The sequence below is a fragment of the Malania oleifera genome, chromosome 1 (genome assembly GCF_029873635.1).
Source record: "Malania oleifera isolate guangnan ecotype guangnan chromosome 1, ASM2987363v1, whole genome shotgun sequence".
Classification (NCBI taxonomy): domain Eukaryota; kingdom Viridiplantae; phylum Streptophyta; class Magnoliopsida; order Santalales; family Ximeniaceae; genus Malania; species Malania oleifera.
Window position 1 is genome coordinate 87,987,748 of NC_080417.1, and position 13,525 is coordinate 88,001,272.

Sequence of the window (13,525 nt, forward strand, 5' to 3'; positions counted from 1 at the left end):
ATACACGGAAGAAGATAAATACAACCATGTCTTTACGTTCCCCATTTGGACATTAACAGCTGAAGTAATGCCATTTGGATTAAAAAAGCTCCCTCTGAGTTTATCAAAACATATGATAACTTCTCCTTATACAATTTTACAATTTGCGGTATACCATTGACCTATAGTCCTTATATATCTGAATCATTATACAACACTTTACGCATTTAAAATCATTTTTTATGAAGTTCTTAAAAAAATGATGCTGGTTGTCTCACAACCAAAAACCTCACATTAATTTTATTTAATTAAGATTTCTTGTCATGAAATTTACTCATAGCCATTACTCCAAGACAAAGGTCATAGCGTTCTTGCCTAATAGTTTTTCCAAATGGATTTGTAGGGCACAAATCAACCTCCTCAAGGGATTTTTAGGAATGCCGTGAATTTTTACGTTTGGTATTACGTTGTATTTGCCTAATAGCGAGAATAATTGTATTAAAATCTACATTGTTTTGAAAGATTAAAGAAGAAATCCACCCGTGTGACACCAGAGGACACTACCGCAAGTGGTTATCAAGGTAAAACAATTTCGGTCACAAAGTCTACCCATGCTTTGCCGCTACCCCAATTCGCCAACACCTTGTATGCTATACGTAAAATAGGATGCCTCGATGCTTGAACTCTGGGGGTATTCTTAAATAGAGATTGATCAAGAACCCTGGTAAGGTTTTTCAATCACATACTATTGGCCTTCTTCAGGTATCTCAGTAAGTTTATTCTAAATTCAAACATTTAAAAACAAGACAAATTTTATCAATTGTTCTCAAATCATTCAAATTTTCAAGATGATTATTGTTAATAAAGAATTTTATGTAACGCAGTTTTAATGGCGAGTAGTCAATAGGATGATATATAACAAAGGTTAAACAGATTTCTGGTTTTCAAAACATATTTTGCTGTTGGCAAGCATTCTCTTTTGTTTTTGGATTTTAACACAATATGAAAATGTATATAAAGCTTCTTTTCGATTCAAATTCAACATACAGACTACAATTTTTGTGATACATTAGATTTTCTTCGATAGAAAAAAACTGGCTCAGACAGACAGAAAAAAGTACGTATAAGTATACATAAATTTAATTAAACATATACAACCCAGACTATAATTAACTAAACTTTAATAATGTCCTTTAACATTCTCATAGCCCTCCGTAAATTTATTATATTCTAGTCTATTAACATATAATATAACTCGACACATAGCACATATTAGACCACTGTTACATCTACAAGTTCTCATGTCACCTTCAGAGAAATTTAATGACTGGGTAACAGGTTACTACAGATGTGATTCCCCTTCAATCAGTGCCATTCTGGATTCCTCAGAAGGTTCCCAAAAAAAAAAAAAAAGGGTCTATTTTAGTAGTAAATATTCCGGAGATTCATCTCTTCGAAGATATGTTTCCCATGAAACTGAATGGGATGCAACCTTCCCCCTTTGAAGTTATCAGAAACGTTTCTTTCAGGGATGTCATTTTGATACTCCAAACGCCCTAAAGAACATAAGATTTTACGAATTAATTTTAGTAGAAACTAATTCGGTCATTATCGATCATACCTATGATCTACAAGATGCTTCAAAGATAAATTTTTCAAAAATCAAGATTTTAAAAATTATTACTCCATCTGAGTGGGGTCAGCCCCCACGTGTCTCCAAGAAATTCAAGGGAGTCTTTGTTCCTTAGAACTATGATTATCAAGATTATATGAAAGCATGGTTTTATACCATGTATGTTAGGAACTTTACTCATTCTTGGTTTGTTCATTTTGATCAAAAGATTATCAAGCATTTTCCTAGATGGTTCCTTACCTGGTTCTATTTCTTCGATCCAAATCCAGAAATTTTCCCAAAAGCCATTCAAAATGATTTTGAATTATTTCAAAAGAATTTCAAGTTCCCTCCTGATTATTCAAAAGAATCTTCAAGTCTTTTGTTTTTTCTATTCAATCTTCATGATTACTTGGATTTCATGTTGGGACTATATTATTGTTCCCCCTGAAGACAGTTCATTCCGTTTCTCCAAATCCTTACGAAGAATCTTCAAAGTTAGCTGGTGGATAAGTTCACCATGCCATAAGGAAAGGTCAGAGCTTGGTTGGCTCAGTCTCTTACTCATGAAACCCTGCATCAAAAGATAAGAAGAAGGTTTTTGAAGAAGATGATACTATGTCAACAGTATCATCAAGAAAGACAAAATCATCAGTAAAGTCAAAATTACTCAAGATGGTAGCACAACTTGAATTAGACAATTTTGATTCAACAAAAGATGAAGATTCTCCCAGGGCCGTTGATTTCAATCTACTTGGATCAAATATTGACACCTGGTACAAATTCGTCCAAGAAGACCAAGAGGAAACCTCCTCAAAGAAGCCTGTTACAAGAAAGTGACATCCTGACGATTTTATCAAAAGAAGACATACAGCTGAACCCAATTGTCAAAAGTGGCGACTCCTTTATCAAAAGAAAGGTTCCAACTGTCTGTTATTTTATTCAAAAGTTGAAGACTTTTTACACTTGTCCACTTTTCGGTCGGGGTTGTAATTTATTTCCTTTTATTATAAATATTTAAGTTAAAGGTGGTGGGTCTCCACACAAATGCAGCCGTCCATGTGCTGTCACCTTTACTTAAAAATTTTGTCATTTATGTTGGCTCGCTTATCTTGTAAGAATCCAGAGTTGATTTTAGTGGTCGATGGGGCCCAAGGAGCACCCGCACTAATTCTCCCCGAATTCCAAATGGTTTCAAATCCGAGCCTCTGTATCTATAAATAAGTGTCCCCAAGTCTGTTTATCCTCGCACCAAGTTGGGGGTTTAATTTCCTTAAGAAAGCCTGAGCTTCAAGCTCCACCCAACTCTCTCTTCTCCCTCTTCTCTCTCTCTAACTTGTGTCTTAGGATTTCTGTCATGTAAAGAAATCATTCAAAAGTTTAATCAAGTAAGCTTTCAATTGTTTTCAATATTCAAATTTATTTACTCATCATGTATGCTCTACAGTTGCATCCTTTGAATGATCCTCTGCAACAGAAATTTGTTTTGAATGATTTGTCTTGAATGTTTACTTTCAATAATTAAACCACTTTACAATGGAAAAAATGAAAGAAAAGGAAGTTAACACTTTAAAAGATTTGGCAATTAAAAGAATTAATTTAATCAAATAGAAAAGAAAACATATTAAGCAATTATCAAGAGAAATTCATCATAAAAAAATTGAAGAAAGAATTCAAACCCCATAAATCAAAGGTAAAATTGACCAATTTAAATAAAAGTTGGAAAAAGAAATTTGTTCAAATTTACCAAATACATTTTGGTCAAGAAAGAAATATGTGGTAAGATTACCATATGTAAAGGATTTTACAGAAGACAAAATACCTACAAAAGCAAAACCTATACAAATGAATCATTAGTTGCTTAAATACTGTAAAAAAGAAATCAATGATTTACTAGACAAGAAATTAATAAAAAAAAAAAGAAAATCCCTTTGGAAGTTTAACAATTTATTTCCTTTTATTGTAAATACTTAAGTTAAAGGTGGTGGGTCTCCACACAAATGCAGCTGTCCATATGCTGTCACCTTTACTTAAAAATTTTGTCCTTTATGTCGGCTTGCTTATCTTGTAAGGATCCAGAGTTGATTTTAATGGTCGATGGGGCCCAAGGAGCACCGACACTAATTCACCCCGGATTCTAAATGGTTTCAAATCCGAGCCTCCGTGTCTATAAATAAAGGTCTCCGAGTCTGTTTATCCTCGCACCAAGTTGGGGGTTTAATTTCCTTAGGAAAGCCTGAGTTTCGAGCTCCACCCAACTCTCTCTTCTCCCTCTTATCTCTCTCTAACTTCTGTCTTAGGATTTTTTTCATGTAAAGAAGTCATTCAAAAGTTTAATCAAGTAAGGTTTCAATTGTTTTCAATATTCAAATTTATTTACTCATTAAGTATGCTCTGCAGTTGCATCATTTGGACGATCCTCTACAACATAAATTTGTTTTGAATGTTTACTTTCAATAATTAAACCACTTTACAACAGAAAAAAAATGAAAGAAAAGGAAGTTAACACTTTAAAAGATTTGGCAATTAAATAACTAATTTAATCAAATAGGAAAGAAAGCATATTAAGCATTTATCAAAAGAAATTCATCATAAAAAAATTGAAGAAAGAATTCAAACCCCATAAATCAAAGGTAAAATTGACCAATTTAAAGAAAAGTTGAAAAGAGAAGTTTGTTCAAATTTACCAAATGCATTTTTGTCAAGAAAGAAACATGTGGTAAGATTACCATATGTAAAGGATTTTATTGAAGACAAAATACCTACAAAAGCAAGACCTATACAAATGAATCATGAGTTACTTGAATACTATAAAAAGGAAATCAAAGATTTACTAAATAATAATTTAATAAGAAAAAGCAAATCCCCTTAGAAGTTTAACAATTTATTACCTTTCATTGTAAATATTTAAGTTAAAGGTGGTAGGTCTCCACATAAATGCAGCCGTCCATGTGTTATCACCTTTACTTAAAAATTTTGTCCTTTATGTTGGCTCGCTTATCTTGTAAGGGTCCAGAGTTGATTTTAGTGGTCGATGGGACCCAAGGAGCACCCGCACTACTTCACCCTGGATTCCAAATGGTTTCAAATCCGAGCCTCTGTATCTATAAATAAAGGTGCCCAAGTTTATCCTCGCACCAAGTTGGGGGTTTAATTTCCTTAAGAAAGCCTGAGCTTCGAGCTCCACCCAACTTTCTCTTTTCCCTTTTATCTCTCTCTAACTTGTGTCTTAGGATTTCTGTCATGTAAAGAAATCATTCAAAAGTTTAATCAAGTAAGCTTTCAGTTGTTTACAATATTCAAAATTAGTTACTCATTAAGTATGCTCTGCAATTGCATCATTTGGATGATCCTCTGCAACATAAATTTGTTTTGAATGATCTGTCTTGAATGTTTACTTTCAATAATTTAGCCACTTTACAACGGAACCTAGCGGCGATGCTTAACCTCAGGTTTAACGAAGTTGTAATGGGGTCTTGTGTTCATTTATTCATTAATATGCTTAATTTGAGCTTATAGTTAAATGAAACAGAGATTTCACGGGGAATAGATGCTTAATGGTTATAGTTGTGTTACACATAATTGCTACATTTATTTCATAAAATTAAAAGTTTCTAGAGAAATAGAAAATTATGTAACAGTTCAAGTTTTGTTGATATGAATAACATTGGAATTGAATGATAAATGTTTAATAGGGGTATTTTCAGGATTATATTATTTGTTTTGACATAATAGAAATTAACATTTAAAAAAAAGCACAAAAGGGATAATATCATAATATGTTAATAATTTAAGATATAAGAATATTATTATCATAATAAATTTAAACGACATTTATGACAAGAATAAATATTCAAATGACACTTATTTAATTACTGATTTACTGATACAATCAATGCTTTTTTTTTAACAAACAAAATAACTCACGGAATAAGCACCTTTCTTCGGTTCAGCCCATATTAAATTCCCAAACGATCACAGAATGCTCCATGGTTACTCTCTCCACCACTCGGCGTCTCTCGGTTTCATTGCAATGAAGACAGCCATGGGTCCTCCTCCTACCGGAAACCAAAACCTTCCCGCCGCGGCTGCGGCGTCCAGATCTACCGCTGATCCTCAACTCGAATCCTCAGAAGAGACCTCAACGTCTACACCTTCAATGAAATCGCCCATGGATCCTCCACCTCCCAAAGCCCCCAACCCTCCAAACCCTGACCCAGTTCAGCCTCAAACAGAATCCCAACCCAATTCAAACCACACTAATCTTCCAGAAAGTCCCACTGAGCTTAAAACATCCCCTTCCGAAGCTACTGGTACTGGAGAAGCTCTTCAGGACCACGCTCAAAGTGTTTCTGTCCCTTATACCATTCCTCCTTGGAGCGAACCGCCCTGTCATAAATTTTACCTCGAAGTTCTCAAGGACGGGTCTATCATCGATCAATTGAATATGTGAGTCTCTCTGAAGCATACAAAATTGCGATATTGTTAAATTTAATATATTTCTCAATTTACTACATTGTTCTTATATTTGGTAAATTCACATGAACTGTCAGGCGGGTGTATGCCTAAACTGCAAAGCCTTTCCGAAGTAGTATTAATATGTGATCCGGATGTAATGTCTTTTAAATTATGTTTGGTTTGTGGAATGGCATAGGATATTAATGTGATGGAATGGAATTTTGAATTGAGAGCACTACCAAATAAAGTGATAAGTTTGATTCCATTTCCGCTGATTTCATTCCGTATTACGTACCAAAGTTAATCGATCAAAATATTCAGGTGGTTGTGTTTGTTGTCAACATAAAGAATTAATGTTTGGTTATGATGTTAATATTTGCAACTATCAAAATGATTGGATTTTTTTTAAAATAATTTTTTTTAAAAAATTTTGAAACAAATTAAAAGAAGAATTTATTTTTCATATTGGCATTATTCTCTGTTAATTTATTGGGTCAGATTGATGGGTGTGCCTGGACAAAACTAAAAGGACTGGATTTACTTCTGATCTGCTGTTGCTTCCTTTGGAGCTTACATTTTTTGTGTTACAAAGGAAGAATATGCATTGAAAAGAAAAAAAAAATTGTTGGCTTGGTTATGGCCTAAGGGGGGGTGGTGGTGGTGGGAGGTGAATTTGGAGTAATCAAGTTTACAAATAATTCTAACTATAAAAAATGAAGTGTGCAAATCAAGTAAACAAAAAAAGACAAAAGTCTAACATACAAACTCATGTAAGGTGGTGGCATTTGCCAAAGAGAAATGGGGCATAAATTTATAGAAGCATATGCATTAATGAATTTCATGGTGTTTATGTTATACCTTGAAGCGTTGACGTCACATTCATGAGTAGTATAATTTTTGTTGTTATTGTTAGTTCAGCTAATTGAAGTTCATTTTGATGGTCATTTAGATATGAGAAGGGCGTTTACATGTTTGGACGAGTAGACTCGTGCGATTTTTTCCTTGAGCACCCAAGCATTTCTCGGTTTCATGCTGGTATGTGTTCGTTCCACTATTTTTGTACTTTTTACACTGTGCCAAGTTGTTTTTTTTTATTTTTTGGTTGATTCTACTAATATTTCATTGGAATCTAGCTAATTTAGAAAAAATTGAGTAAAGATATTTGATATTGATGGCAATAATTGCTGTAAGAAACCTTGGATGGCAAACATTAAGCATGCATAGGTCTTGAAAAATCTCTGGGAGAGTGAAGAGTCATAACATGGATATCTTTCTTCCTTTCCATTTTTAATTTGTGGGGGCGAATCGCTAAACTGACAAGAGATTTTAACATTTTCTACTCCATTCTTCTTATGAGCTTTCACTCTCTCTCTCTCTTAGTTTCATCATAGTATTGTACCATGCCTTAGTATCATGGTTCAAACACTTCACACCTAGTGAATGGCCATTGGCTCTAGTTAAAACACTTTTGCTTAAGTAGTTTGCCAAAATATATTGCGCTTACCACAAGAGCACATTCCCAACCATCAAATGCAAAATAAGTGGAAGCAGTGAGCAATCATGTAAGCAAATTAGAACTACGTGGTAATCTGTAAAGCAATGAAATTAGTTACTAATACCTTTTTATGCAATGTGTGTTTTGTGAGGGAGGTAAGTAGGTTAAACATGTTTACAAATGCTAGTAAGTTTTATAACGACGGACAAACACTCACCTTCCCCTAAAGAGCTTTATATGCTAATATAGATTTGGCACAAGGGAATATGAAATTGACCAAGGAGTCATACTCCCATTTTACATTGAGGCATTGACACACTCAATTAATAAAACCTATACTATTATTTACTTGATGGTTACCCATCCCATTCACACAAGACAAGCTGTCATAAGCAAGCATAATGCCCTGAACAAGCTTGACTCGTGACACCTAGGTACGAAAAAGGCATGGGAAGCTAATTTCTTGCAGTCCTCCCTGCCTAAAAACAAAAGAATACAAGACAAAGAAACCCTAGATTTGTTGGTGGACTTTTAATAAGATATTATATCAGATTTTGTGGTTGACATACATCATAAATTTGTGTTTTTGTGCATGGAAATTTCATGTCAAACATGGGGATTTCATAATGTTCCTGTTTAATTGAATGACATTGCATTTTTGCATAGACTTCCCTTTGTGAATGACTTTACTTGTTTTAACTTTGCTAGTTGTCCAATTTAAGAGAAATGGAGAAGCTTACATTTATGACCTTGGTAGTACACATGGTACCTTGGTCAATAAGAGTCAGGTATTGCCCAAAGCTTGTTTCGTTATTTGAATTTCTTTCTACATCCGCAATAGGGTTTTGCCTTCAAATGCATTTGTTTTCTATATTTTCTCTTACTTTCTTATCTTTGAGATTTACAAAATTTGTTTGTTTTATAGGAGTTTTATTGTCATTGATTATTTATTTGTTTATTTTTTTGGAGTCTAACTGACTTGTATGGACTCCTGTCAAACTTATGGTAATGGGTTTTGGTTCTATGACATATAGATGTTTTAGACATGTTAACAGCAACATAAAATCATGGAAATTAGTCCTATGCTTTTGATTTTGGTAAACAAAAGTGCATTTTTGTCGGATTGTTTTTTAATCCCCCGTCTTTTTAGATTGTTTAAGTTGGATGATTCTTCGATTGTTGATTTCTACTCGTTGGTAGGGGGGCTCTATTTATTGGGATTTTCAATTTTTTCTTAAATAAATCTCAATAAAAGAGGTTGTTGACTTGGCTATTTTGTAGAGTGTTGGAATCTTTTCTCCCTAAGTGGGAGTTGACTCAAAGATTTGGGTAAGGGACTCAATCCTAATTGATTTGGGGATGCTTACACATTAAATAAAAATCCCAAAATTAAATAGAATCCTAACATTAAATAGAATCCCAATTGATTTGGGAATCATAACATTAAATGGAAAATTTCAATTGATTTGAGAATCCTAACACATTAATTAGAAATCCCAATTGACTTGGGAATCCTAACATTCTTGCCTCTTTCAAATCAATCTTGTCCTGAAGGCTGAGCAGCAATAAACTCTAGGAATTTCTCCTCCAAGGATTGATAAGTTTCCCAAGATGCATCTTCAGATGGTAAGTGAAATCAGGCAAGTGACACTGCCAAAGTAATTTGCTCCCGTAACTTTTTTTTTTTTAGGGCAAGGGACATGAAAAACTGGATGTACCTTAGAACCTGTTGATTAGTCAAGAAGATAAGTAATACGGCTTATACGTTCTAGGATCTTATAGGGCCCATAGAACTGAGGAGACAACTTTATTGAAGAATGAACAGTCACAAATATCTGTCTGTAGGGCTTTAGCTTGAGAAATACCCAATCTCCCACTGAGAATTCCCTTTCACTATGGTGCTCATCAGCATGCTGTTTCATATGTGCTTGAGCTGCAACAAGATTTTCCTTGAGGGGCTGAAGCTCTGTCTTGTTTATATGACTACTTGTCAACTTGATCAATTTTGGATGATCTAGCTGAATACCTTGGAAGAATAGGAGCAACTTGGCCATAGATAGCCTTGAATGGAGTCATCTTGATGGAGGAATCATAAGTGGTATTGTACCACCATTTGGCCCGTGGGATCCATCACACCTAACCCTTTGGTTTGTTGCTAGCAAAACAACAAAGATAATTCTCCGAGCACCTGTTAACAACTTTAGTTTGTCTATTTGATTGTGGATGATATGCAGTGCTTACATTCACTAAGCTCCTTCCAAAAGTTGTTGGTAAAGACTTTGTCAGGATCATTGACAATAGACTAAGGAATTCAATGCAACTTGACAATATTCTCAACAAAAGTACAAGCAACACTCAGGGCCGGCTCTTTACAATTTGGGGCCCTAGGCGAATGATTTAATCAAGGACCCTTAATTTTTATTTTTATTTAAAATTAATTTTTCTAACTTTTTGAGATGCAAAATCACTAATTAAAGTTTTATATTCAAGATTTTTAAGTATTTCTTTTTCTATTAATAACATAGCCAATCCATTTAATCTTTCTTGTGACATAGTTTCGTAAGGGGACTGGAGCGGGCTCATTTATATTTTGCTTAGAACTAAAAATAAATTTATCAAGAGCTCCCTTTGAGATGACACTAATTCTTTTATTTTTTTTTTCTTTCTTCGTTTTCCATATCTGGATTCATATTTTCTCGTTGACATAGTTAAATTTCAAAATTAACACTATAAATTGACAAATTATGTAAACAAATAAAAATAAATTTAATAAATCTATAGAAATAGTAGATTGAAACAATATAACTTGATTATTATTATTATTGCAAATCGATCGGCGAGCGAGACTTTAGAGATATCGGATTCTTGCTGGATACAACGCTCTAACCTCAAACTTTCCAAAATCTAAGAAAAATTAGAAAAAAAAAAAATTTAGAGTGAAAATAATAGAAAAATAATACACAAAATTGAAATCAAAATTAGAGTTGAAGAAAATTACAAAGAATCGGAGGCCCGAAGATGATGAACACAATAGTTGGAGCAAAAATCATAGAGAGACCAAGAGATGAGAGTGAGAGAGTGTGAGAGATGAAAAAAAAATTTTAGAGAGACTAAGAGAGAGAGATGAGAGTAATAGATAATTTGAAATACAATAAAGTTGTTAGTTGGGAAGTCAATTATGGGAATAGAGCATAATAAATAATATTAATATTATTTAATTAAAAAATATTTTGGGGCCCAAAAAATATATTATTATATTAAAAAAAAATTAAGGGGCCCAAAAAATTTGGGGGCCCTAGGCGGGTGCCTCAATGGCCTAAAGGCAGAGCCGCCCCTAGCAACACTTACAACAGTATAAAGGTGAGTTATGGCACAAAAATGATCATATTTTGTGAGACGGTCCACAACAACAAAATAGTAGATTTACTGTGAGAAGATGGTAGTCCCTCAATGAAATCCGTTGAGATATTAGTCCAAGCTTATTAGGAAGAGGCTGTAGAAGGCTTGGACTCACCACGGTTTCCCCTTTTTGTGGTTGACAAACATCACATTCTACGATGAACTTTTTGATTTCACCCTTCATTTCTTTCTAGTAAAAATTGTGAGAAATGCGCTTGTAGGTTCTAAGAAAACCATTTGAGCTCCAGCTGGTGATGTGTGTAATTCTTGCACCATGGTTTGCTTGTGGGTTGAATTTGGCACTAATAAAATCCTCTCCTTATATAATAAGTTCGACGAGTTCCTAAAGTAAGGTGGGACTGAAGTGCCACTTCTTGTAGCTTTTGGATAATATCTCTAGTCTTATGATTTTCCCACCATTCCTTCCTGATTTGTTCAAGGGTAGTACATGCAGGTATAGAAATAGCTATAAGTTCAACTTGTTTAGGAGGTCGTGAGAGTGCATCTGCCACTACATTCTCAGCCCCTTTTGTGTAAATAATCTCCTAGTCATAGCCCAACAACTTAGTGATCCACTTTTGTTGTTCCATGGAAAAAAATTGTTGCTCCAAAAAATACTTCATGCTCTTGTGATCAGTTCAGATTTGGAAATGTGGGCCAATTAAATGTCGTCTCTACTTTGTTACTGCATGCACAATGGCTAGCATCTCTTTGTCATAAACAGACATGCTGATGTGGGTGGGGAAAGAGCCGTATTGGTAAAAGCAATGGTGCATTCGTTGTGTATTAAAACTACACCAATGCCACCTCTTGATGCATCATACTCAATGATGAACTCCTTGTCGAAATCTAGCAAGGCAAGAACTAGTGTGGTGGACATTACATGCTTAAGCTTGACATAAGGCTTATTTAACTTCCTCACTCCATTTGAATGCATCATCTTTCAGTAGAGCAGTCGGTGGAGTGCTAATATTTCTATAATCCTTGACAAACTTGCAGTAATAATCAGTTAGCGCCAAAAATCTTCACAGCATTTTGATTGTTCGTGGAATAAGCCAGTTTGTCGCCATTTGTTTTAGAAGGGTCAACTAAGACACCTTGTTAGGAAAGAATAAGCCCAAAGTACTCAACATATGGTCGAGTAAAGCTGCATTTAGATTTCTTGACAAACAGATGATGCTTATGAAGAGTGGTGAGTATAGTTCACAAATGACATAAATGATCTTGAAGAGATGAGCTATATGAGAACAAAGTTACTTAGGTAAGGTTGGAAAATGTGATTCATGAGACTTTGGAAGGTCGAAGGCGCATTGGTTAACCCAAAAAGCATAACCAAGAGCTTGTAATGCCCATCGTGAGTTCAAAACGCAGTCTTCTAAATGTCATCCTCGTGTACTTGAATTTGGTGATAACTTGATCTCAAGTCAAGTTTGGTGAACTGTTGGGCACCTCCTAACTCATCTAACATTTCATCCACTATAGGGATATGATATTTGTCGTTCACAGTGATCTTGTTAAGTGCTCGATAATTAACACGCATTTGCCAAGAGCCATCTGTCTTCTTGACCAATAAGACAGGAGGGGAATATGGATTGACACTTCGTTGCATTATGCCAACATCTAAGATTTCTTCATTATCTTTTCTATTTCTACTTTTTGAAAATAAGGATAGCGATAAGGACGAATGTTAGTAGAGACACTACCTAGCAATAAAGGAATGCGGTGATCATGTGTTCACTGAGGTGGCAATCCCTGTGGCTTTGCAAATAGATAAAAAAATTATGAAATAAGAAATTCTAGCCCTTCAACTTGGTCAAATTGATGTTGTAACTCCTTTGGTGCTCGAAGTTGTACTAGGCAGCCATGTCACTTCTTTTTAAGGAGCTTCTCCATACGATGACTTGAAACTACAGTGACATTACCACAACGTTTGCCTTTAAGAGTCATTCTCTGACTGTTCACGACGAACTACATAATTAGTTTAGAAAAATTCCAAGCTATATCACCCAAAGTTATTAACCATTCAATACCCACAACCACTTCAAAGTCTTCTAGTGGTAGCAAAAAAGAAACCAACGTACAATTCATGATTTTGCGTATTAAGTTTAACCTTTGAGCACTTGCTCTGACGTGTCAAGTTCCTTCCATCTGCAACCTTCACATCGAACTTTGCACATTGCTTCACAGGATAGGCTAGCCTTTTAGCAGTTTTATATGAAATTATTAGTGCTACCCGTATCAATTAAGATAGTAACAAACTGAGATCAATTAAGATAGTAACAAATTGAGATCAATTAAGATAGTAACAAATTGACATTTTAGGAAGCCAATAATTTTTTTCATGGTTTGAGGATTAGCATACCCAGCTAAAGCATGAATTGAAGAAGTGATAGATTCATCATTATCATTAGATTCCATACCTACCTAATTTGAATAAGGGGAGTCATCCTCAACCTCCTTTGGTTCCTCCACTGGTTCTGTTAGATTACCACTTTACCTAAAAGCTTAAGCTATTAAGTTATGGGCTAACAATGTATATCAGACCTTTAACACTCCCTCGCACGTGCAGCCTAACAGCACTT

The 13,525-nt window shown here is 34.6% G+C and overlaps 1 protein-coding gene across 1 annotated transcript in view; it reads left to right on the forward strand.

Annotated features, from left to right (window-relative positions):
• Positions 1-5,529: 5,529 nt before the first annotated feature.
• The window catches only part of LOC131167209 (uncharacterized), a 104,736-nt gene continuing 96,740 nt past the window's right edge, over positions 5,530-13,525 (forward strand). The window contains exons 1-3 of the mRNA XM_058125966.1: positions 5,530-6,040; positions 6,999-7,084; positions 8,253-8,332. Of these exons, the coding sequence (XP_057981949.1) occupies positions 5,574-6,040; positions 6,999-7,084; positions 8,253-8,332 (633 nt within the window). The 5' untranslated portion in view covers positions 5,530-5,573. The remainder of the gene's footprint in view (positions 6,041-6,998; positions 7,085-8,252; positions 8,333-13,525) is intronic.